The following is a 23344-nucleotide window of genomic DNA, read 5'->3' as shown; positions in this document are numbered from 1 at the left end:
CTGTACCTTTAAAAATTACAGACTGCACCTTTAATCTTTACAGACTGCACTTTTAATTGTTACAGACTGCCCCTTTAATCTTTACAATCAGTATCTTTAATCATTTCAGATTGCCCCTTTAATATTTAAGTCTGCATCTTTAAAGTTTACAGACTGTGCCTGTAATCTTCACTGACTGTCCCTTTAATCAGGGTGAGGTAAACTGAAACGGTCTTGTTTTTCAGGGTTGTAAATGATGCTGTGAATTCAGCATTCTCCATTGAATTCAGTCACATGATACATTTTTACCATTATGACTAAAAAATAACTCCCACAATGCATTGCACCTCTTTTACTAAAGCATTTAGCTGCTGTGGCTGAAGGGAATAAACACTGTGTAATGAGATTGCAGTGAATGGTGTGTGTGTGTGTGTGTGTGTGTGTGTGTATTCTGCACTGCTCTAACCTTGTTGTGTTTGCAGGGGGTCGGCGGGAATCCTGAAGGAAGCGGCGAGACTGTGAGTGTTTCTCTTCATCAAGAGAATCTTTTCAGTCATGTTTTCTTTCCTTCTTTTCGATGTAAATATTATTTCTGAGCTTCCTTCTGAAGGCAGCTGTGTTTGTATCGTATTTTCTAACAATCTCCAGCTTCACTGTTGTTGTTGTTTTCCTGAAACATCACTACATTATTACAAGTAGGGTTCTTCAAGGGTTCTTCACATCCTAAAACACTTAAGATAAGATAGAAGCTATTTTTTTCTGCTCTAGGGTCCTATATATTACAGTATATATCACTGCTCCCTGAAAGTTCTAGACTTAACCAGAATAGCACATTTAAATGCTTTTTAGTTTCCTTTTGTTGTATTTTTTTAAGTCCCGTCTGTAGGAAAGTGTTTTTCCAAATCAGCTACATCATTATCCTAGCTACACTTAACTAACTAAATAACTAGCTAGAATGTTATTACTTGGTTGATTAGATCAATATAGCATTCCTGTGTGCGTCAAGATGGTTATAGATGATGGATAGGTAGCTAGTTGAAAGCAGAAACTAGCTGAAATGTGAGATATTTAAAGGACAATAGCTTCCACAGGACTGCATTACCATGCTGCCTAGCTGGAGCTGCCTCTGAACTGGTGTGTGTGTGTGTGTGTGTGTGTTTGAGCTCTCTGAATTGCAAAAAAAAAAAACCCTGATCTTGTTGGTGTTGGGTTTTAAATGTTCTGAAACTCTGAAAGTTGCTGATGCTCAGTGAGCTGTGGATGTAAAGGGAAGTGCCTTTCAGTGTTTGTCTGTTCTTATAACGTCTTCCCCTGGAGAAGAGAACTGATGTGTGTGTGTGTGTGTGTGTCTACAGTGTCAGGCTATGTGCCCTGCTGGACCTCAGGGACTTCCAGGTCTGCCAGGCATGAAGGTAGGACTTTCAGAGTTCTCTCACCGATGATACAGACGTATACATTTTTTCTCTTGTGTCAGCAGTGTGTAGTCGAGGTGGATTCAAGTGATACATAAATAACCAAAAGAACACTATAAACATGAACTTCAGTATGAACTAAGGGCAGGGAATAAGGGTTTAGGGTTAAGGTTATGGAGTTAGAGTTAGTGTAAGGTTAGGGGTTAGATTTATGGAGTTAGATTTATGGTTAGGGAATTGGAGATAAGATTAGGATTAGGGTTAGAGGTTAGAGGTAGAGTTAGGATTTAGTTATGTTCAGGGTTGGGCTTAGTTTTAGAGGTTACTGTTAGGGTTAGGGTTAAGGATTGGGGTGTATGGTTAGGAATTAGGGTTAAGGTTAATGGTTAAGGTTGGGTTTAGTTTTAGAGGTTATTGTCATGGGTTAGTGTTTAAGGTTGGGGTTATTGGTTAGGAGTTAGGGTTTATGATTAGGAGTTAATTTTTAATATTAGGGTTAGATGTTAATGTTTAGGGTTAGAGTTGTGGGTTGGGTTTAGGGTAATGGGTTATTGATTGGGGTTAGGGTTAGCGGTTATTGTGTAGTGTTAGGGATTATTGGTTAGGGATTATTGTTTAGCCTTGTGGTTTAGGGTTGGGGTTAGGGTTAAGGGTTGGGTTAGGGTTTATGGTTAAAGTTTAGTGATTAGGATTTAGGGATGATCATATCATAAATACGATCTGTTGAGATGAACTGAGATGCACCAGTGCATGAGAAAAGCTAGATTTAAACAGCACACAGCTAACAGAGCTTTCAGAGAGAGCGTCATGAGGCAGAAAAACACACAGTGATTACTGAAGCATGTGACAAGCTCAGGTAACGTGCAGGGGCTGATGGGTAATGTAGTTCAGCTCTATCATGCCAGCTTGTCTGAGGTGTTGAAGGTGTTATTATCTCTGCTCAGGGACACAGAGGTCTCCCCGGAGTGGACGGAGTGCCAGGTGTCTCAGGTGAAAAGGTAAAACACGACGTCTCGCACACCTGAAAAGAAATATTGCCATAATCTATTTCTATTTTTTGGAATGTGTTTTGGAATGTGTTTGATTGACAGGGAGATCGAGGTGCTGTAGGAGAACCCGGGCCTCAGGGACGTCAAGGAGAAGAGGTAAGGAGCTTGTTGGCTTTAAATGTCTGCTGTGATTTTTTTATTGATATTTTATTATTGATATTTTTTAACATTTCTATTGCTCATGTCTCAGGGTCTGAGAGGGCCGATCGGATACCCTGGAGAACATGGTGATAAGGGAGATCGGGTAAGGAGAACTCCATGAGTACCTTTGGTGCTTAAAGAAGCTACTGTGGGTGTAGATCAAGGAATATTTGATTAGAATAGAAGTGAATATTTTACTGTGAGTAAAACCAGTTACTTACTGAAGGAATTCTTTGTAACAGAATTTAATAAAATTTAGTCTTTAATTAAACCAATCCATTCATTAATTAATAATAATCAACAATTAATTAGTACACTGCACACATCAGTGTTTACCTCTGACTGTAGAGATGGAATAGCATTTCTCACAGTTTATTCACCGTAGAGCTCAAATTCTATTCTGTTCTATTCTATTTTACTAAACTATAATTGTTTTGTTCTGTTTTTTTTTGTTTTCTTCACTCTAGTATTCTGCTTTATTCTATATTCTTTTTGATTGTTTTATACTTTATTTACCCTACAGATATTTAATTCTATTCGTTCCTGTCTTTAGAATTTCTTTTCTATTTCATTACATTCAGTTGTGTGAATTTTATTCTCTTCTGTTCTGTTTTATTATGTTCTGTCATTTTACTGTGTTGTTCTATTTCATTCAGAATTCAGTAATATTATACTCTATAATACTACTATCTATTATATTCTATTTTATTTTATTTTTTGTAATCCAACATTTTTTGTTGTTCTGCTGCATTCTCTTCTTATTGATGTTTCATTTCATTCTGTTAAGATTTATTCAATACTATTCTATTCTATTTCATTCTCATGTTTTATTCCATTTTTCTGTTCTTTTCAGAATTAAATTTTTATTTTTTTTATCATTTTATTTGTATTATTTATGCTCTATTTTTTGTCATATTCCTTTCTATTCTATTCTATATTCAGTTGTTTTATACCTTACTCTTTGGCTACTTTTATTCTGTTTGTTTGTTTGTTTTTTGTTTTTTGAGAACTAAATTGATTTCTATTCTATTCCATTCTATAGTTTTATTCAATACTTTACTGTGTTTTGTTTTATTTCTTTTGTTCAATTTTGTTGTTTTTTTAGTTTGTTTTTTATTGATGTTTCATTTCACTCTGTTAAGATTTATTTATTACTATTCTATTCAAATTTATTTTCCCTTACACTTCATTTATGCTGGCTCAGAAATATGTCAAATGTGTGAAGCATGAGAGAAATGGAGTTAGCAGTTAGATTGCTTTCTCCACCTGCTTCAGATGCCGTTTTTGATCTGATGTTTTTCTCTCCACTGTCTGGTCTCTGCAGGGTCCACCAGGTTTTAACGGCATTCCCGGACCCACAGGACCTCCAGGATCTCCGGTACACATCCACCGCTTCAGTCATTATATCATTCCATTCTGTACTTTAGCATGTAGCACTGGTGTTTTATCTCTTATTTACTGAGTATGATGAACAGCTGTGTTCTGTGTCTTCCACAGACAGATGTTTCAGATAAAAGTGTTCAGTATTATATTCAGTGTGTTTAGTGTTGGAATACTGAAATCCTGATTAGTCGATCTAGAAATTTATGAATAATGGGTGAAATAACTGAAACATCCATTAACATCAATTAATATCCACTTTGAATTCAAACAATGTTCTGTTTACGCTTTGTCCTTTAACCATATATGGATTTTTTTAAGTTTCTCATTATAGATTTAACATTATAGATTTGTGTGTGTGTGTGTGTGTGTGTAACAGGGTGTGGAAGGTATCCGTGGACGTGATGGACCACAGGGGCCTAAAGGTGATGAGGTAAGCAGCACCCAGGAAGATAAGAAAAAAAAAGGGAAAGAAACAGCAAATAATAATAATAATAAAAAAAAGTATAAAAGATTTTAGCTGCTGAATGTCGGCTTTGTAACTCCACATAAGAGATAAATCTTCACTTCATTCTGTCACTTATTATTTACTCTTGATATCATGACACAAAGTGCGTTATTCCTTAATTTAGATGAATTAAGATTTAATTGATGAATAAAATGTTTTTTTGTTTGTTTCTCAGGATGTGTTTACACAGTAAGAACAAGAATGGTTAAATGTGTCATTGGTGTAACCCTCATCATTAGTGTCATTGGTGCTGCTGGTGTCAGTGGTGTCATTGATTTCATCTAGAGTCATTGGTGTCACTAGTGTCATTGGTGTAACTGGTTTCATTGGTGTAACTGGTTTCATTGGTGTAACTGGTTTCATTGGTGTAACTGGGTTGATGTTACAGGGTGTAGCAGGTTCCACAGGTCCCAGAGGTGCCAGCGGTCCCAAAGGAGAAATCGTGAGTAAAATATCATCATTAGAGTAATTAATGTACTCATAATTATTGGGATGATCATAATGAGTCACAAAGTCCCAACAATGATGATGTTTGTGTGTGTGTGTGTGTGTGTCTGTGTGTGTGGGGTAGGGTGACTCAGGCCGAAACGGACTGGATGGGGAACCAGGTCTTCCAGGTGAAAAGGTGAGTGTCACAATGACATCACTATGATGACACTGTTATTATCATGAATATGAATAGACATGTGTAGAGATTTTATATTGTGTGTGTGTAACAGGGTGAACCTGGACTACCTGGAGCTAGTGGAATCAGAGGCATTGTGGGAATCCCAGTAGGTGCATTAAAGCATCAGTGTGTGTGTGTGTGTGTGTGTGTGTGTAATCAAGTAAAACTGAATATTTATATTTTCTCTAAAATACAGGGTTTACCAGGAAAGCAAGGGACTATGGGACCTGTGGGTCAAAAGGTAAGCATCACTTTGGGACATGTTGTTACAGGAAAATAATCAGCATCATCGGTGTGGTCACAGTAACTCCGTTTCATCACACCACCCTGTTACCCCAAACCTTTTTAGTTCCTTTTCCTGTGTCAGTACGAGTAAAGGAGCTATTATTTGTTTCTGTAACTCTCTATCTCTGTGTTTGTGTGTGTGTGTGTGTTACAGGGTGAGATTGGAGTTGATGGTCCTGTAGGTCCACCTGGTCTTCCTGGTAAACCAGTAAGTTCCTCATGCTGATCAGTTTAATAGATAAATATTAAATGGATAGACAGATGTGTGGATGAATAATTGATTGGGTGGATGGATGGATGGATGGATAGATGGATGAATTGGTGGGTGGATGAATAATTGGATGGATGGATGGATGGTTGTGTTGGTGGGTGGATGAATAATTGGATGGATGGATGGATGGTTGTGTTGGTGGGTGGATGGATAATTAGAAGAATGGATAGATGGTTGAGTTGGTGGGTGGATGGATAATTGGAGGGAGGGAGGGTTTGGATGGATGGATAAATAATTTGATAGATGGATGATGGGTGGACAAATAATTAGATGGATGTATGGATGGATGGAAAATTGGATGGGCAGATGGATGGATAGATGATAGGTGGACAAATAATTACATGGATAAATGGATAAATTAATGGATGGAAGGATTAATGGATGGATGGATGGATGGTGGATGGATGGATGGATGGATGGATGGATTGATAGATAACTGACGAGTCTGTCACTTTTCCAGGGAGAACAGGGAGTTCCTGGAGAAGATGGGATCCCCGGAGTTAAAGGAGCCACTGTGTGTAAACCCGTTCAGCACCTTACAGCTCAGACATGATGGACCATATTAATGCTGTGACTTTCATTTAAGAAAGACAGAATATTCAGTTAGATTTCAGTTCCAGTAGAGAATTCTGAATAAATCTCTCTTCATGAATATTCTTCATGCCCTGAGGACAGTGTTGGTCATGTTTTTAATAAACACTGGATGTTACATTTTTCCACAGGGTGAACCGGGAAAGCTGGGTCCGATCGGGCCGACTGGACTTCAGGGAATCCCCGTGAGTCGCCTTCACACCACGTTGTAATCAGCAGAAACAGCAGACGTGTGTGTGGCTAGAGACAGCAGACGTGTGTGGTTAGAGACAGCAGACGTGTGTGTGTGGCTAGAGACAGCAGATGTGTGTGTGTGTGGCTAGAGACAGCAGACGTGTGTGTGGTTAGAGACAGCAGACGTGTGTGTGGTTAGAGACAGCAGACGTGTGTGTGGTTAGGAACAGCAGACGTGTGTGTGTGGTTAGGAACAGCAGACGTGTGTGTATGGTTAGAGACAGCAGACGTGTGTGTGTGGTTAGGAACAGCAGACGTGTGTGTGTGGTTAGAGACAGCAGACGTGTGTGTGGTTAGGAACAGCAGACGTGTGTGTGGTTAGGAACAGCAGACGTGTGTGTGTGGTTAGAGACAGCAGACGTGTGTGTGGTTAGAGACAGCAGACGTGTGTGTGGTTAGGGACAGCAGACGTGTGTGTGGTTAGGGACAGCAGACGTGTGTGTGGTTAGGAACAGCAGACGTGTGTGTGTGGTTAGGAACAGCAGACGTGTGTGTGTGGTTAGGAACAGCAGACGTGTGTGTGTGGTTAGGAACAGCAGACGTGTGTGTGGTTAGGAACAGCAGACGTGTGTGTGTGGTTAGGAACAGCAGACGTGTGTGTGTGGTTAGGAACAGCAGACGTGTGTGTGTGGTTAGGAACAGCAGACGTGTGTGTGTGTGGTTAGGAACAGCAGACGTGTGTGTGTGTGGTTAGGAACAGCAGACGTGTGTGTGTGTTTAGGAACAGCAGACGTGTGTGTGGTTAGAGACAGCAGACGTGTGTGTGTGGTTAGAGACAGCAGACGTGTGTGTGGTTAGAGACAGCAGACGTGTGTGTGTGGTTAGGAACAGCAGACGTGTGTGTGTGGTTAGGAACAGCAGACGTGTGTGTGTGGTTAGGAACAGCAGACGTGTGTGTGTGGTTAGGAACAGCAGAAGTGTGTGTGTGTGGTTAGGAACAGCAGACGTGTGTGTGTGTGGTTAGGAACAGCAGACGTGTGTGTGTGTTTAGGAACAGCAGACGTGTGTGTGTGGTTAGAGACAGCAGACGTGTGTGTGTGGTTAGAGACAGCAGACATGTGTGTGGTTAGAGACAGCAGACGTGTGTGTGGTTAGAGACAGCAGACGTGTGTGTGGTTAGAGACAGCAGACGTGTGTGGTTAGAGACAGCAGACGTGTGTGTGGTTAGAGACAGCAGACGTGTGTGTGGTTAGAGACAGCAGACGTGTGTGTGGTTAGGGACAGCAGACGTGTGTGTGTGTGGTTAGGAACAGCAGACGTGTGTGTGTGGTTAGGAACAGCAGACGTGTGTGTGTGGTTAGAGACAGCAGACGTGTGTGTGGTTAGAGACAGCAGACGTGTGTGTGGTTAGAGACAGCAGACGTGTGTGTGGTTAGAGACAGCAGACGTGTGTGTGGTTAGAGACAGCAGACGTGTGTGGTTAGAGACAGCAGACGTGTGTGTGGTTAGAGACAGCAGACGTGTGTGTGGTTAGAGACAGCAGACGTGTGTGTGGTTAGGGACAGCAGACGTGTGTGTGTGTTTAGGAACAGCAGACGTGTGTGTGTGTTTAGGAACAGCAGACGTGTGTGTGGTTAGAGACAGCAGACGTGTGTGTGTGGTTAGAGACAGCAGACATGTGTGTGTGGTTAGGAACAGCAGACGTGTGTGTGTGGTTAGGAACAGCAGAAGTGTGTGTGTGTGGTTAGGAACAGCAGACGTGTGTGTGTGTGGTTAGGAACAGCAGACGTGTGTGTGTGTTTAGGAACAGCAGACGTGTGTGTGTGTTTAGGAACAGCAGACGTGTGTGTGTGGTTAGAGACAGCAGACGTGTGTGTGTGTGGTTAGAGACAGCAGACGTGTGTGTGTGGTTAGAGACAGCAGACGTGTGTGTGTGGTTAGAGACAGCAGACGTGTGTGTGGTTAGAGACAGCAGACGTGTGTGTGGTTAGAGACAGCAGACGTGTGTGGTTAGAGACAGCAGATGTGTGTGGTTAGAGACAGCAGACGTGTGTGTGGTTAGAGACAGCAGACGTGTGTGTGGTTAGGGACAGCAGACGTGTGTGTGTGTTTAGGAACAGCAGACGTGTGTGTGTGTTTAGGAACAGCAGACGTGTGTGTGTTTAGGAACAGCAGACGTGTGTGTGTGGTTAGAGACAGCAGACGTGTGTGTGGTTAGAGACAGCAGATGTGTGTGTGGTTAGAGACAGCAGACGTGTGTGTGGTTAGAGACAGCAGACGTGTGTGTGGTTAGGAACAGCAGACGTGTGTGTGTGGTTAGAGACAGCAGACGTGTGTGTGGTTAGAGACAGCAGACGTGTGTGTGTTTAGGAACAGCAGACGTGTGTGTGTGGTTAGAGACAGCAGACGTGTGTGTGGTTAGGAACAGCAGACCTGTGTGTGGTTAGAGACAGCAGACGTGTGTGTGGTTAGGAACAGCAGACGTGTGTGTGGTTAGAGACAGCAGACGTGTGTGTGGTTAGAGACAGCAGACGTGTGTGTGGTTAGAGACAGCAGACGTGTGTGTGGTTAGAGACAGCAGACGTGTGTGTGGTTAGGAACAGCAGACCTGTGTGTGGTTAGAGACAGCAGACGTGTGTGTGGTTAGAGACAGCAGACGTGTGTGTGGTTAGAGACAGCAGACGTGTGTGTGGTTAGAGACAGCAGACGTGTGTGTGGTTAGAGACAGCAGACCTGTGTGTGGTTAGGAACAGCAGACCTGTGTGTGGTTAGAGACAGCAGACGTGTGTGTGGTTAGAGACAGCAGACGTGTGTGTGGTTAGAGTGTGAGATGTTTACAGACGGGTGATCATGAGGGTTTTGTCTTCTGCAGGGTGAGAAAGGAGAGCGTGGGGTCATGGGCCCTCGTGGGATCAAAGGTCACACAGGTCACAAAGGAGATCAGGTGAGAGCTGGTACTGACAAATTATACTGACACACTGACTGACAGACAGACAGACAGACAGACAGACAGACAAAATGACAAACAGACAGACAGACAGAATGACAGACAGATAACAGGAAGACAGATAAACAAACAGACAGACTGACAGAAAGCTAGACAGACAGACAGATAAACAGATAAATAGACAAACAGACAGACAGACAGATAAACAGACAGGCAGGCAGACAGAAAGAGACACAGATAAATAAACAGACAGGCAGGCAGATAAACAGACAGGCAGACAGACAGAAAGACAGACAAATAATTAAACAGACAGGCAGACAGACAGATAATTAAACAGACAGATAAACAGACAGGCAGACAGACAGACAGACAGATAAACAGACATTCAGCCAGGCAGACAGACAGACAGACAGACAGACAGACAGACAAATAATTAAACAGACAGGTAGACAGACAGATAGATAGGCAGACAGACAGAGAGAATCACAAACAAAGAGAGAGAAGAACTGTATAGAGAAATCATGTTTTAAATGCTTGTGTGTGTGTTTGTTTGTGTGTGTGTGTGTGTGTGTTATTAAAGGGTGCTGTAGGTCCCGTTGGTTCAAAAGGAAGTGAAGTAAGTTGTAAAATACGATTATAGTACATAAATAAATTAATATTTATAGTATTAAGTGAAATAATAGAAAATAAAATTAACACTAAATTATTATTATTATTATTATTATTATTATTATTATTATTATTATTACTCCACAGGGAGCTCCAGGTATTCCCGGCTCTACAGGAGTTAAAGGCGACCAGGTAGAGTGTTTAATTTTTATTTAAAACCTTTAATTTGTATATTTTATTTATGCTCTAATTTAATTTCATTATAAAATCATTCGGCTTTTCTTTTTTTATTTTTATTTATTTATCTTATACAGGGTCCCCCAGGCATTCCTGGAATCAAGGGAGATGTACGTACAATATACAGACACACACACACACACACACACACACATACACACAAAGTATGAGGTGTGTGAAACTTACAAACATACATAGAGAGACAGAGATAGAGAGAGAGGGGGAGAGAGAGGGAGAGAGAGAGGGAGAGAGAGATAATGTAGGGTTGTTGAATATTTACTGAAAGGAATCACTATAAATGTGTAATAATTCTAAACGTTCAGTGTGTAAATATAAATAAACTTAAACATACATTAAAAAGCTGCACTTCCTGATACGAACCTTCAGAACGTGACTCGGGAAGTGTAGAGAGTCTGAACAGAGGCAGTGACGAGGACGAGGGAAAACTTCTCACAGCTGCAGTTCAGCACTCAGACTGCAGGGGGCTCTCAATATTACATACTGCTCCTTTAATCATCCAAGACCAAATTGACCAGCAGGAAGTTCTCAGCAATATATCTAAATAAATATACATATATGAGAAAGCCACAAACTCATACCATTTCACACTAGACTATATTAATATTAATAATTAAATAACCAGCAATGAAGGAATCAGTATGAGATTAAAATATTCTAAAATATTTAAAATATTTTTTTAAATTAAAAAGTAACTGGAATTAAGATGAAATAAAACTAGTTTCTGAATAAAGTGTGTTGTGCCTGAGGAGAGGAGTTGAGTTGTAAAGTAAAGAGCTGTGATCTCCTGCAGCGAGGAGAGAAAGGACAGAGAGGATCCACTGGAGCTGAGGGACGTCCAGGACAGCCTGGACATGAGGGACTCACCGGACCTCAGGGAGCACCGGGTCTGGAGGGGGACAGAGGAATACCAGGACCACCAGGACCACGAGGACTTCCTGTATGCTCACACATTTCTTACACTTTACACTTAGAGCTCCAGGGTAAAAGCTAATAAAAAATAAATTAATAAAAATAAATTAATTACATTAAATTATTATTTATTAAAAAATAAAATAAGTAAAACAAAACAACCAAACAAACAAAATAATAATAATAATAATAATAATAATAATATCGTTTTTGTAATATTCAGATATGTATTTACTAAAAAATATTGATATAATTATAATAATAATTTGAATTTTGTTTCTTTTTTGTTTGTTTCTTTGTTTGTTTGTTTGTGTGATTCTGTGTATAGGTGTGTCATTTATACAGCATGTTTTTATACACACTGAATGAAAAAAGAATTTAAAAATATATTCAAAACAATAAATAATCTTAAAAAAGGTATTTAGGTTTTCTGTAGGTAAAAAATTAATATTCAAATTATTATTATAATTATATCAATATTTTTGGTAAATACATATTTGAATATTACAAAAATGATATTATTATTATTATTATTAGTAGTAGTAGTAGTAGTAGTAGTAGTAGTATATAATCCTATATAATAATGTAAATAAATAGATACTTATTATTATTGTAAAGGATGTGAATATTTTGTCTGGTTATTTTCTTTAGGGCCCCAAACTGAACGATGAGAAGATCCGTCAGATTTGCTCAGCTGTAGTTGAAGGTCAGTTCTTTAATTTTTTTATATACTAATAATACTTATAATTTATAATTATAACAAGTTATAGTTCACATTTATTTCTTTACTACTAGAGAATAAGGTGACTGTGTTTATTGTTGTTATTATTTATTTATTTATTTATTTATTTTTATTCTTCTTTTCTACAGAACATCTGGATGCCTATAAGAAAGAACTGGCGAAGAAGCCTCTGCCTCTCGGGGCCCCCGGTACCCCCGGGCCTGCGGGTCCACCCGGACCTCCGGGACCTGCCGGAACTGCTGGTGGAGTTGGAGCGATGGGGCCTCCGGGCCCTCAGGGGCCTCCAGGCTTCTACGGCTTACCTGGAAAACAAGGACCTAAAGGTACCGCTTCACTCGGACAGAAACCAGAGATATGGCTGAAATTTATTCCTCTCATGGTGCTAGTGTAATTCTGAGTGTGTGTGTGTGTGTGTGTTAGGTGACTCTGGGCTAAAAGGAGACAAAGGAGATAATGGTGTTGGACTCCAAGGACCTCCTGGAGAGCCAGGTGTTCAGGGTAAAACTATTTTAAATTCAATCATTTAATTAGACACAAATTGCCCGTATGAGGTGTGTGTCATCTGTGAGTTTCATTTTAGAAGAAAAAAAATTATCTTAAAATAAAAATTAAACAATCCTATTAATAGAAGGAGACAATAAAACATACATTCCTAAATAAAAAATAGAAATAAATAAAATAAAAACAGAAAAAAATTCAAATTTTAAAATAGGTGGGGAAATTAACACCTAATGTATCTAATATTATAACTGTATGTATATGTAAATGTTTTAATTGCAAAGTGCTATAAAACAGTAAAGAAAAATCCTTTTAAATAGGAGGCACAATAAAACAAAAATTCATGAATGGAAAAGGAGGGGAAAATAATTATTCTAAATTCAAATATATACAGTATATTTGAATTTTCCTGCTCTTTTTAAAGATTATATACATATATATATATATATATATATATATATATATATATAATATGAGAGAGAGAGAGAGAGAGAGAGAGAGAGAGAATAAAATAAAATAAAATAAATAAGTAATAAAGATAAAATAGTAAAAGCACAGATTTGTTGCCTCATGTCCTTCTGGACAGTTGACACTGTGTTTGGTTTGGATGTAGGTCCTCCTGGGAAGCCCGGCATCGGTAAAGACGGTCAGAACGGAGCCCGAGGAGAAGCAGGTACTCCGGGTATCCCAGGCACCCCGGGCAGTAGAGGAGCTCCAGGTGCCCCAGGCATGTGCGACCCCTCAGACTGCTTTAGGCCTCAACCTCTTTACGTAATGAGCGGGAAAAAACCCATCAGCATTAAAGGCCCGTGAACCTGAAAGAAACCTTCATCCATCATCATCATCAATATCATTATTTTCTTCATCGTCGTCATCATCAATATCAGCTGAGAGATCGGATCTGATCAGCTTGAAGAGACTCGGACGTTAATGTTATGATCCTGACAGCAGCATGGAGACTCTTTAACCAGTTCATTTCTGTGACTTGTACATACACAAGAATAAACAAGGGCCAAAAATGTAGACAGGATTTATATATATATAGCACAAGATGTGAATACATGATTAGGTTTAAAGACACAGCGAACAACCGAACCGAAGTTTTAAAACTTTACAGCCCAGACACCTGAGCCTGTCTTAAACACAGCAGAGAAGTAGAATAAATTGTGTGGCAGTTTTGAGCAAACTATAAAAAGTGCCTTTGAGTAAACTTGTACAATGTGATGGTGGATATAGTGTCAGTAAACGTACCAGAAGCTAAGCTACACTCCAAAACTCCAACAATTTGGTGCAAAGACTGATACTGAAATAAAAATTCTCCACCAACAACAAACCTGTCCATGTCTTGATATTGTTTAACCCTTTATTATTCCACTACACTGAGCTTCCATTCAGTGTAAAGAAATGAATGATGTTCTGGCTGTGAGTCTGATCTAAAACTTTCAGTGTGTTTTAGACGTGTGTTTTTCCCCCTGTTGGAGAACCTTACACAGAATTTTTCTGGTTGAAGATCAAATCTGCTTTTTAGATGAACAAGCACTTGGAGAACATCTCAGAGAGCAGAAATGGGTTTGAGATCAACATTTACTTTGAAGATACAAACATTTGTGTGGAGAAAAAATATATCCAGAACTGTTTTATGAATATATCACCCCTAGTAGTCTAGAGAAAAACAGAAATCCTCCTGAAACACTACAAATTCTTAAAGTCCTGAGTGTCTACTATCACATGAGCTTCATATTAACCTCCACTGTGGAGTAACATGATAAAGACACTCGATCATCAACATGGACACAATAACAACAGGAGAAATATATTGGTGGTTTTATTCAGTCGAGAAATTTATTTTTTAAAAGTGATTTCGGATTAAAGTGCTGACATATTTTATATAATGATCATCATAACTCTGGTTCCTTGGACTAGGCTTCAGGATTGCTGCAGAAAATCTGCTCTATGACCAACACAAGATTATGATTCTTTCAGTTTTATTCAGGATAATCTTAATAAAACACTGTTTCAATCTTTATTTAAAAACAATCATGATCCACTCATGATCAGGAACTTCATTAAGTGGTTGAATCTGAATAAATAAACAGTTAAAAGTGTGTAAGAGTGTGTTATTAGTATAAACACAACAAGGCTGTAGTAGTAGATGAAGATTTCCTGTTTGGTGTGATGATGTTTAACGTCTCAGACAATCCTCTGTAGTCTGGCTTGAGCTTAAAAAATCAGGAGTGGGGGTTTAATGAGGTTTTCCCGGATTTTATGTTGTAGAATCAAAGATGTAAATATCTTGAGCTCGTGTTCACTACAGAGCTGATTCCTGATTTCAGGCCTTTAACCAAACACTGACTTTGGGACGATCGAACAGGAAGTGCAGGTTCCTGCAGCACTCTGTGGAAACTGATTGATTAAAAACTTAGTGACGATATTCCGCACACACCGTCCACTGTTCTCAGTCTGAGGTTCACTTTAACCACTGTAATATATATCTTGTATATATGTATATATAAACACTGACCAGGAATAACATTATGACCACCTGCTTAATATCGTGTTGGTCCCCCTTCAGCTGCCAAAACAGCCCTGACCCGTCCTGCACTGTGTATCCTGATACCTTTCTATCAGAACCAGCATTAACCTCTTCAGCAATTTGAGCAAAAGTAGCTCGTCGGATCACACGGGCCAGCCTTCGCTCCCCACGTCCATCAATGAGCCTTGACCGCCCATGACCCTGTCTCCGGTTCACCACTGTTCCTTCCTTGGAGCACTTTTGATAGATACTGACCACTGCAGACCGGGAACACCCCACAAGAGCTGCAGTTTTGGAGATGCTCTGATCCAGTGGTCTAGCCATCACAAGTTGAACCTTTTGGTCAAACTCGCTCAAATCCTTACGCTTGTCCATTTTTCCTGCTTCTAACTCATCAACTTTGAGGACAAAATGTTGACTTGCTGCCTAATATATCCCACCCACTAACAGGTGCCATGATGAGGAGATACTCAGTCTTATTCACTTCACCTGGCACTGGTCATAATGTTATGGCTGATCAGTATATATATATATATATATAATGTCAGAGTAAGAGAAGATGGAAGACAGCCAAAGTAAAAATAATAAATAATTCCCCCAGATAATATTTTACAAATTTTAGAGAGTATATCTCTTCGAATAAGCCTAAAAACTAAAAAAAATGTATTGTATACTTTCTCACCATTAAGAGTTTAAGCTTGTGACCTTACTTCCTGTTTCTGTGCTCCAAGAACTTACTATAGTTATTAAGATTAAAAAATTAAATTAAAATTGATTAAATTAAGAATCTTCTTTCAGGTCATCACAGAAAGCCAGCTTCAGCAGCTGTGTGACTCGTATCATTATGTTTATACCTGTAAATATTAACACTATAAAAAGAATTAAAAAGAAAGATTAATATCACTACATTCCTATCTCGTAGTGATGATGTGAAGAAAACATCAACATGACAATGACACGCTTTATACCATACCTGATCCACACTTTATTACAATATTATTATATTCCCTTCAAATACATACATATGCATTGTTCTTGCTAATTTTAGCACCAATTAATCAGTATAAACAGGTAGCCTTACTTTACCATGCACGAGTTAAAAGGCCTGAACCGGGAGCTCATTAAAATAATTTAATGCAACCTGCGATTAAGGCGAAGAATTATCAACATTAAACAACAACAAAACTAAACAAAAACACATCAGCACACCAGATGTGGAGGAAGCAGAAGAGGAGGGGGAAAAAAATACAAGACATTAGGCTTGCTTAAAAATTGAGAAAGCACTTCATTTACATAACTGTGCAAATGTGTAAAGCTTGCTGAAACGTATCACATCATTAGCGCTTGCCATTTTTCATCATCGGGGATTAGATTGATCAGGCAAGCGCAGACTTGTGCTGTGAGGACAGTCTGATCTCGGAGATATAAATAACGTCTCCCCGTTCTGCCCATCTCTCCTTAGAGACAGACTTAACTCCGCCCTAATTTTTACAGAAATTATGTCATTTTGTTTGAATGAAAAGTAGCTACAGCATTTGACAGGGATTTTATATCTGTATGCTGTAGGTGTAGATTTAATAACTAGCCAGCAAATTAGCTCTAGCTAGCTAATATCACCGGTTTGATAGCTACAGCTAGCTGACTCGCTAAGTTCACTCATCTTAACTTCAGTGTGACTGGGATTGGATTCGACGATGTGTGTTTTTATTATGTTTGCTCATTTGTGACTTAAAAATGTCACCTCAATACTTTTTAAAACTTTTTTAATTGTAAAAATTTCCTTTCTTGATGAGCAAAAAAATGAATTTAAGAAATTTTTGAATTAATATCAAAATATACTGTGGTGCATCTGACTTCAAGATGCTTCAGAAAATACGAAGGAGAAAGAAATGCAGTTCCACTCCAGCATAGTAGAAATCTCGAGATTCGATCTGGAAACGTTCTGGAGTTACAATCAACAGCTTTTGAAGTTATATGGATAATTAGGTCTGGAAAGGATAATATGAAGCATAAATGAGGGCAGGATGAAGAAAATAATCTTTAGAAGTCATTGGACTTGTGCTGTAAAATACATCCTTTAATAATCTCTGTTTTTGTGGCTAATACAAAAGTAATCAGAAATGACCGCACACTCTTCATCATGGTAGCGTAAATAGCCCGAAAGCTCTTAAAACCTCTTTGTTCTTAGAGAGTGAATCAGAAGTGACCAACAAGTCTAACTTGCTTACATGGGAGAAAAATGGAGTCATCTGATTAGCTGGATACAGGATCGAGACTGGGTTTGTTCATCATAAACATTTACAAACTTTTGAATACAATATATTCAGAAAAATGATCAAAGCTCAACCGTCTTGGAGCGACGGGCGAACGATCTCAGAGGCAACGTGCGAAGATTATATTCGGTGTTTTTCTTCCTCTGTGACACTTCCGACCAGCACAAATCGATCCTACTCCACAAGATAAATCTCCTAGCTCGATAATTGCCTCACACACACACACACACACACAGGCTCCTAAAAAAAGACCTTCTTAACAATGGATCAATTCCACACACTGATTGAAGACCCGAGGCTAATTTATCACCATCAATTTATCTGTCTGGTATTAGTAAAGTCTCTCCACCTAAAGACTTTGCAGGTTGCATTAAAAAAAAAGAAAGAAAACAGGACAATTCATCTTCTGAACAGAGAGAAATTCCCTGATCTAAAAAAAAATCAGCTACATTTTAAATTACTCCCCTCCCGTAGCTTACAGTACAAACCCTCCCCATTCCCACCAAGCGAACAAATTAGCCATAATATCTGACCGGCAGGACACACACTCATAAAACACACTCCGTAAAAAGTAAAAATGTCTCATCTTCCCCCCCAGCCGAAGCTCTCTGGATCTTGTCAGGAAGAGCTTTAGGTTCTGATAAGTTCATAAATAGTCCTGGCGAGCTGTAGGTTTAGGTTCCCTTGACATTTTTCGTGTGAGGTCGTGACGCCAGGCTGGCGTAGTAGGCACACTGAGAAGGGTCACATTGACCCGGAGGTCCCGGTGGTCCAGGTTGTCCATGAGGACCTGGATGTCCAGACTCACCCTGAGGTCCAGTTGCTCCTGGAAGACCGTCTTTGCCCTCTCCAGGCATTCCTGCTGGACCTGGAGCAGAGAGAGAGTTTATTTCAGACAGCTTCATGTCTCAAACTGGACTCTACACCAGCCAAGAGCACACGTATGAATGTTCACAGAAGCTCTATTTACAGTGAAACCTTGGCCTTCAAATACCCTCACTTAAGAATTCTCGCCTTAAGAATTGAAATTTTGCAAGAAATTTGCTTCGGCATACAAAGCATTTTCGGAACCCATTCAAAACTTGTTAGCATCAGTGGAAAGCCAAATGAAGCAACAAATTTTATGAATTTTTGTTCAGACAGTGAAACCTGTGTCCAAAGAGTCAACTGATGATACCAACATTGCCTTCGGCATGCGTTCAAAAACTAGGTGATTTTGGGGGTGTTTTTTTGTTGACAGATTGGTGGTGTGGGTGGTCTGTTCTATTTTTAGCCCAAGCTTGGTGGCGACTTCCTGTGAGGAGCCTTGACATGGAATGCTTGGCTTGGGTCAGTTCTTTGTAAGCAGCCATACAGTTTATATATGCTTCATATTGGGAATATTGGTCATATTTTTGGGCGACTGGAACGGATTATCTGCATTTACATTATTTCACCTTAAGATCTTGCCTCCAGAACGAAATAAATTCCTATGCCGAGGTTCCACTGTATATATTTGTTACGTTCTATCATAATTTTTATCCCCAAAACATTTTTTAGAACATTCTCCCACCATATGTGAGAATAAGCTTGGAATCAATTTCCTGAAATAAAAGAAATAACTAAAGAGGGTCTTACCCATTAGACCAGGTGCACCAGGCTCTCCCCTTTGTCCAACACCATTTTCTCCCTTCTCCCCTCTGGCACCTCTTTCACCTGTAAATCAGCAAGAAATTAGGTCAATCTCTTTGATGTAATGGTCCCATTTAACCAACTTTGTACCTGGGAAGACACATCAAATTAAAAATCTGTAAGCTATGTTACTCCTATTTGTAAAGTACCTTTAGGACCTGTTGGACCTCGGGGTCCCTCTGCTCCATTTTGGCCAGGCATGCCAGGCTCTCCAGGTGGACCTTGTCTTCCAGGTTGTCCTTCTTTTCCTGGAGGTCCAGGTGGACCAGGACGGCCAACCGAGCTCTTTACGTGTGTGGGCTGAATTTGGGCCATGAGGTAAGCCATCTTGGCTGGGAATTCATGAATAACAGACAAGGTTTAAAACAGCCTCTCTGAAGGTCTGAAGGATGCTGTTTAACTCGGAAAGATACTTCTGAGCTCTAGATTTAAGGGGAATTAGGCATTCCCGTACTCCTTTTCACCTGAGTACAGTGTTCCATGAAGGTCTAGACAAAAATGGGAGACAAAATTCCCATTTTGCCACGGCAGGTACCTATTAATCTCGTCACTAACAGCCACTGTCATGGATTAAAGAACTAGCTAACATGATACCATCACAAATTTATGCTGGAAAATCTTCATATTCATCCTTAGTTACATATTTAGCACAATATTGAAGTTGTGTCTAGCCCCAGAGACTAGCTGTCACTTGTTGGAGACCTGAGGAATGATAGGAAATTTTGAAAATTTGACCAATAACCCCTGCCTCTGGAAATGAAGATGGAGCTAAGTATGTGTCAAGATATTATTAAAATCTAGTTCACAAGATTAAATGGTTCTACAGTAAAACCGAAAAAATATCAACTTGTTCACACGCCTGGCTCAATAACAGGTGACCTCCTCTCAGTTTCCACATGATCAGTCTCACCTTGTAGTTCTTTGGCGAGTTCCTCTTGAATTAACCTGCGTATCGATTCCAGAGATGGAGTTTCTCCCTGAACAAACACCAAAGCTACATTAGTCTGAGTTTCACTAATCCATCTCACATCCACTGTGTCAAACAGCTCACCCTCTGTCCTGGAAGACCAGGCTGGCCAGGAGGTCCTGGGGGTCCAGAGGTTCCCATCTCTCCAGGAGGTCCAGACATTCCCATCATACCTGTGTGACCCTTTCTGCCTGGAGGTCCTGGGATTCCAGGGATTCCTGGTTCACCAGTGGGGCCTTTGTCACCTTTGATGCCATTGTCACCCTACAGGAGAGAAGAACTTTATATGTTCTTGTGGGATTGAAATCTGGTTGGTCATGTGGTCAGATCATCAATGCCTATACTATTTACATGTCTAAATAAAATCTGTAGCACACCAGTTTTTTATTTTCAGGAACGATCCATTTTATAGCAAGTCATGTCTAGACAAGTGATCAACAGCCCTGATCCTGAAGATCTACTCTACTTGATGGGGAATGTGGTAGCTTAGTGGTTAAGGTGTTGGTGTACTGCTCAGAAGGTTGTAGTTTCAAATCTCAGGTCCACTAAGCTGCCACTGCTGGACCCCTGTGCAAGGCCCCAAATGTCATGTAAAAATGATCAAAGTCTAGCTTCCAATAACCAGTAATTATAAGGATGCACTTTCTTAGCAATAAGAGCACAAGCTTGAGAAAACCACCATCAAGTTTCTCACATGCTTGCTGACAGGTTGTGGTCATCTGACATGTTCACGCTCTCTTTTCATTAAAAATAGTCAGTTCTTGGCTGCAGTAGTGACAAACTGTACCAGACCCTCTAGTGAAGTGTGAAGTGTGAAGACTGGCTCACAAATCGCTTAACTCTTCCAAATAAAACTGTTTAATAACTTTTTTTTAGTGTAATAACTACTTCATGCTTCAAAGGTCACCATGTTTTAAAAGATGAAATCTGCCACAGAGGACAGTGTGAGACACAGAGAGATAATTAAATTGCAGGATTCTGAAGGTTGTGGTCAAAAAGGTGTAGAAAAATAATACTGAAATTATGATCAAACAGCAGAAAAGTCAGCCCTGCTAGTTTTACTCAGAATAAGTAAAAGTAAATAACTGTCAAATGGCATCTTGCCAGCTGGTTGCTAGATCCTTTTTTTTTTCGTTTACTACTTCAGGAGGTTTGTTTAATCCTATATTATCATCTGGAAAAAATAGTTAAACAAGATGCTTCATTTTTTTAATTATTTCATAATCGTAACAAATGAAAGAGTTCATTGAGAAATGATTCTGTTGCTAGAATTGAAATGAGTGAAAAGTGACAGCATCATGCTAGCTTAACAATACATATAGCTAGCACATCATTAGTTCAGGCTAAGTAATCCAATCCTCAATCATCATTTCTTCAAATTTAAGGATAATAATCCTTTCCTGAAGAATCTGTTTTCTTACCTTCTCTCCTTTGAAGCCTCTGTCCCCCTGTTTGCCCGGAATGCCCTGAAAAACAAAACAAAAGACACTTTCATTCTGCTCCTTCCACTAACACCAGCCTCACACACCACATGTGAGTGAAATTTTGGGAAAATGACCACTTACCTGTTTGCCCTCGGGGCCGATGGGACCTGGTGGACCCTGAAGAGAAAGGAAACAGGTTACAGACATTTCACTTCAGATTTAAAAGAAGAACATCACAATATAGTTTTACTGTAACATTAAATCTTTTACTTTGTTTGGGTAATTAATTAATTAATTAATTAATTAATTAATTAATTAATTAATTAATTAATTAATTAATTAATTAATTAATTAATTAATTAATAGTAATTTGTTGTTTCTAGCATTCTACACTGGAGTGAATTCCCCTTGCTTCCAAATGGCACCTCCCCCACTGTTGAAACTATAGGTGGAGCTAATTTCAGGGCCAGAAAAAAACGCGACTTGAAATAGAGAAGCTAGCTGAATATAATGCATAATAGTAGGGTCAATAATAACATATATTAAAATATATTTTTAAAGTTATACATTTATAAGAGGTCCATATATATATATATATATATATATATATATATATATATATATATATATATATATATATATATATATATATATATATATATATATATATAGCACACTGCAGCTTTAATTTTTTTTAGTTTTTTTAAGTTTTAAGAATACATTTTAAAAAAAAATACATTAAAAAAGCAATTATTATTAAATAAATAATTACACAATGTAATTAAATAATACAATTATTAATATAAATTGGAAATATATTGATAATGTAAATAAATAAATAAATAAATAAATAAATAAATAAATAAATAAATAAATAAATAAATTTCCAACATAAAACATCAGTGAAATAGGTCTTTAATTATAATGATATTATTACAATTATTAAAGAAAAAATTCTACAATTATGAAAAAATTATTACACAATGTTATGACCATCAAAAGAGAAGTTTAATGAAGCTGAATATTGTAAAAAATCTAAGGTTCCGGTTCTCTTCAAGTCCAGCTGTACTCACCGATGGTCCTTTTGGACCTGTGAATCCGGGCAGCCCTGGGTTTCCTGTCTCACCCCTTCCTCCTGGAAGACCCTGATTTACATAAAACATAAACATAGAGGATTTATTCCCACATCTGTTTGCGAGTAAGAAGGATGGAGATTCATGCAGAGCTCTGATTATGGAAAAGAACAGCATCGAAAGCCATCAAATTACTTAGTCATACAATTACAATTACTGAGTCAATTTAGATAAGACACAAAATATGTGTTTTTGCAAGAGGGCGACCACCAGAAAGCAAACACCAGACCACCAGAGGTCAAAATCCCCTCCAGACCACCAGAGGTCAACCTTAGCTATTATTTGCGTATCATCATCTGTTTTTTGCCTCACTTCTCCTCTACTGGAGTCCTGTTTATGCCATGTTCTCAATTTTATGTCTTAATGTGTATCTTTTTGCTCCATTGTTTACCCGTTGAAATTATTAAATAACATAGAGACAGAATTCTAAATAAAATAAAGTGCTAATTATCAAAAATAATAGTTTAATTATTTGACAAATCATAGACGTTACATATAGTTACCTGGACCACTAGACATGAACATCAAGACAATATTTATCATGTCTCAGTCACAGCAAGTAGATCTGTACATGTGTTTATTTGGCTGCTATTCAAGATGGTGGTCACGTCTTACCGGCGGTCCGGGCTGTCCAGATTTCCCGGGTTGTCCAGGATCTCCAGGTTTCCCCTAAAAACACGGTACAGAGATAAAATACTCACACTAATTACATTTTGTAACTTCACTGTGAATTGATTTTAAAATTCTCACCGGTTGTCCACTCGGTCCTCTGTGACCTTCAGGCCCCGGAGGTCCCATGATGCCCTACATAACACAGAAATAATAGAAAATGACCACAGCTTTACACAGAGGCATGTAATCTGCTTGGAATTGAACAGGTACTTCAGTTACAGTAACCACACTGTAGTTTATTTTGTACATGG

General features: G+C 38.9%; 2 protein-coding genes across 3 annotated transcripts in view; one reads left to right on the top strand and one right to left on the bottom strand.

Annotated features, from left to right (window-relative positions):
* The window catches only part of LOC131364423 (collagen alpha-3(IX) chain-like), a 38547-nt gene extending 24757 nt beyond the window's left edge, over positions 1-13790 (top strand). Inside the window, exons 15-37 of one of the 2 annotated variants that reach the window (XM_058407564.1) lie at positions 462-497; positions 1335-1391; positions 2336-2389; positions 2483-2536; positions 2631-2684; positions 3906-3959; positions 4341-4394; positions 4858-4911; positions 5041-5094; positions 5189-5242; positions 5333-5377; positions 5576-5629; positions 6153-6206; positions 6415-6468; positions 9330-9401; positions 9985-10020; positions 10161-10205; positions 10328-10360; positions 11062-11208; positions 11832-11886; positions 12051-12245; positions 12343-12420; positions 13034-13790. In XM_058407564.1, the coding sequence (XP_058263547.1) occupies positions 462-497; positions 1335-1391; positions 2336-2389; positions 2483-2536; positions 2631-2684; positions 3906-3959; positions 4341-4394; positions 4858-4911; positions 5041-5094; positions 5189-5242; positions 5333-5377; positions 5576-5629; positions 6153-6206; positions 6415-6468; positions 9330-9401; positions 9985-10020; positions 10161-10205; positions 10328-10360; positions 11062-11208; positions 11832-11886; positions 12051-12245; positions 12343-12420; positions 13034-13233 (1593 nt within the window). In that variant the 3' untranslated portion in view covers positions 13234-13790. The remainder of the gene's footprint in view (positions 1-461; positions 498-1334; positions 1392-2335; positions 2390-2482; positions 2537-2630; positions 2685-3905; positions 3960-4340; positions 4395-4857; positions 4912-5040; positions 5095-5188; positions 5243-5332; positions 5378-5575; positions 5630-6152; positions 6207-6414; positions 6469-9329; positions 9402-9984; positions 10021-10160; positions 10206-10327; positions 10361-11061; positions 11209-11831; positions 11887-12050; positions 12246-12342; positions 12421-13033) is intronic. The other variant, XM_058407563.1, reaches the window with a different exon arrangement.
* A 2281-nt stretch (positions 13791-16071) lies between these two features.
* col22a1 (collagen, type XXII, alpha 1) overlaps positions 16072-23344 on the bottom strand; it is a 91933-nt gene continuing 84660 nt past the window's right edge. The window contains exons 55-64 of the mRNA XM_058407468.1: positions 23172-23225; positions 23037-23090; positions 22362-22433; positions 21430-21465; positions 21286-21330; positions 19949-20128; positions 19808-19874; positions 19047-19229; positions 18844-18921; positions 16072-18094 (exon numbers count right to left, since the gene is read on the bottom strand). Of these exons, the coding sequence (XP_058263451.1) occupies positions 17901-18094; positions 18844-18921; positions 19047-19229; positions 19808-19874; positions 19949-20128; positions 21286-21330; positions 21430-21465; positions 22362-22433; positions 23037-23090; positions 23172-23225 (963 nt within the window). The 3' untranslated portion in view covers positions 16072-17900. The remainder of the gene's footprint in view (positions 18095-18843; positions 18922-19046; positions 19230-19807; positions 19875-19948; positions 20129-21285; positions 21331-21429; positions 21466-22361; positions 22434-23036; positions 23091-23171; positions 23226-23344) is intronic.

This window comes from Hemibagrus wyckioides, linkage group LG14 (genome assembly GCF_019097595.1).
Source record: "Hemibagrus wyckioides isolate EC202008001 linkage group LG14, SWU_Hwy_1.0, whole genome shotgun sequence".
NCBI lineage: Eukaryota > Metazoa > Chordata > Actinopteri > Siluriformes > Bagridae > Hemibagrus > Hemibagrus wyckioides.
This window is presented reverse-complemented; position numbering and strand designations above follow the sequence as displayed.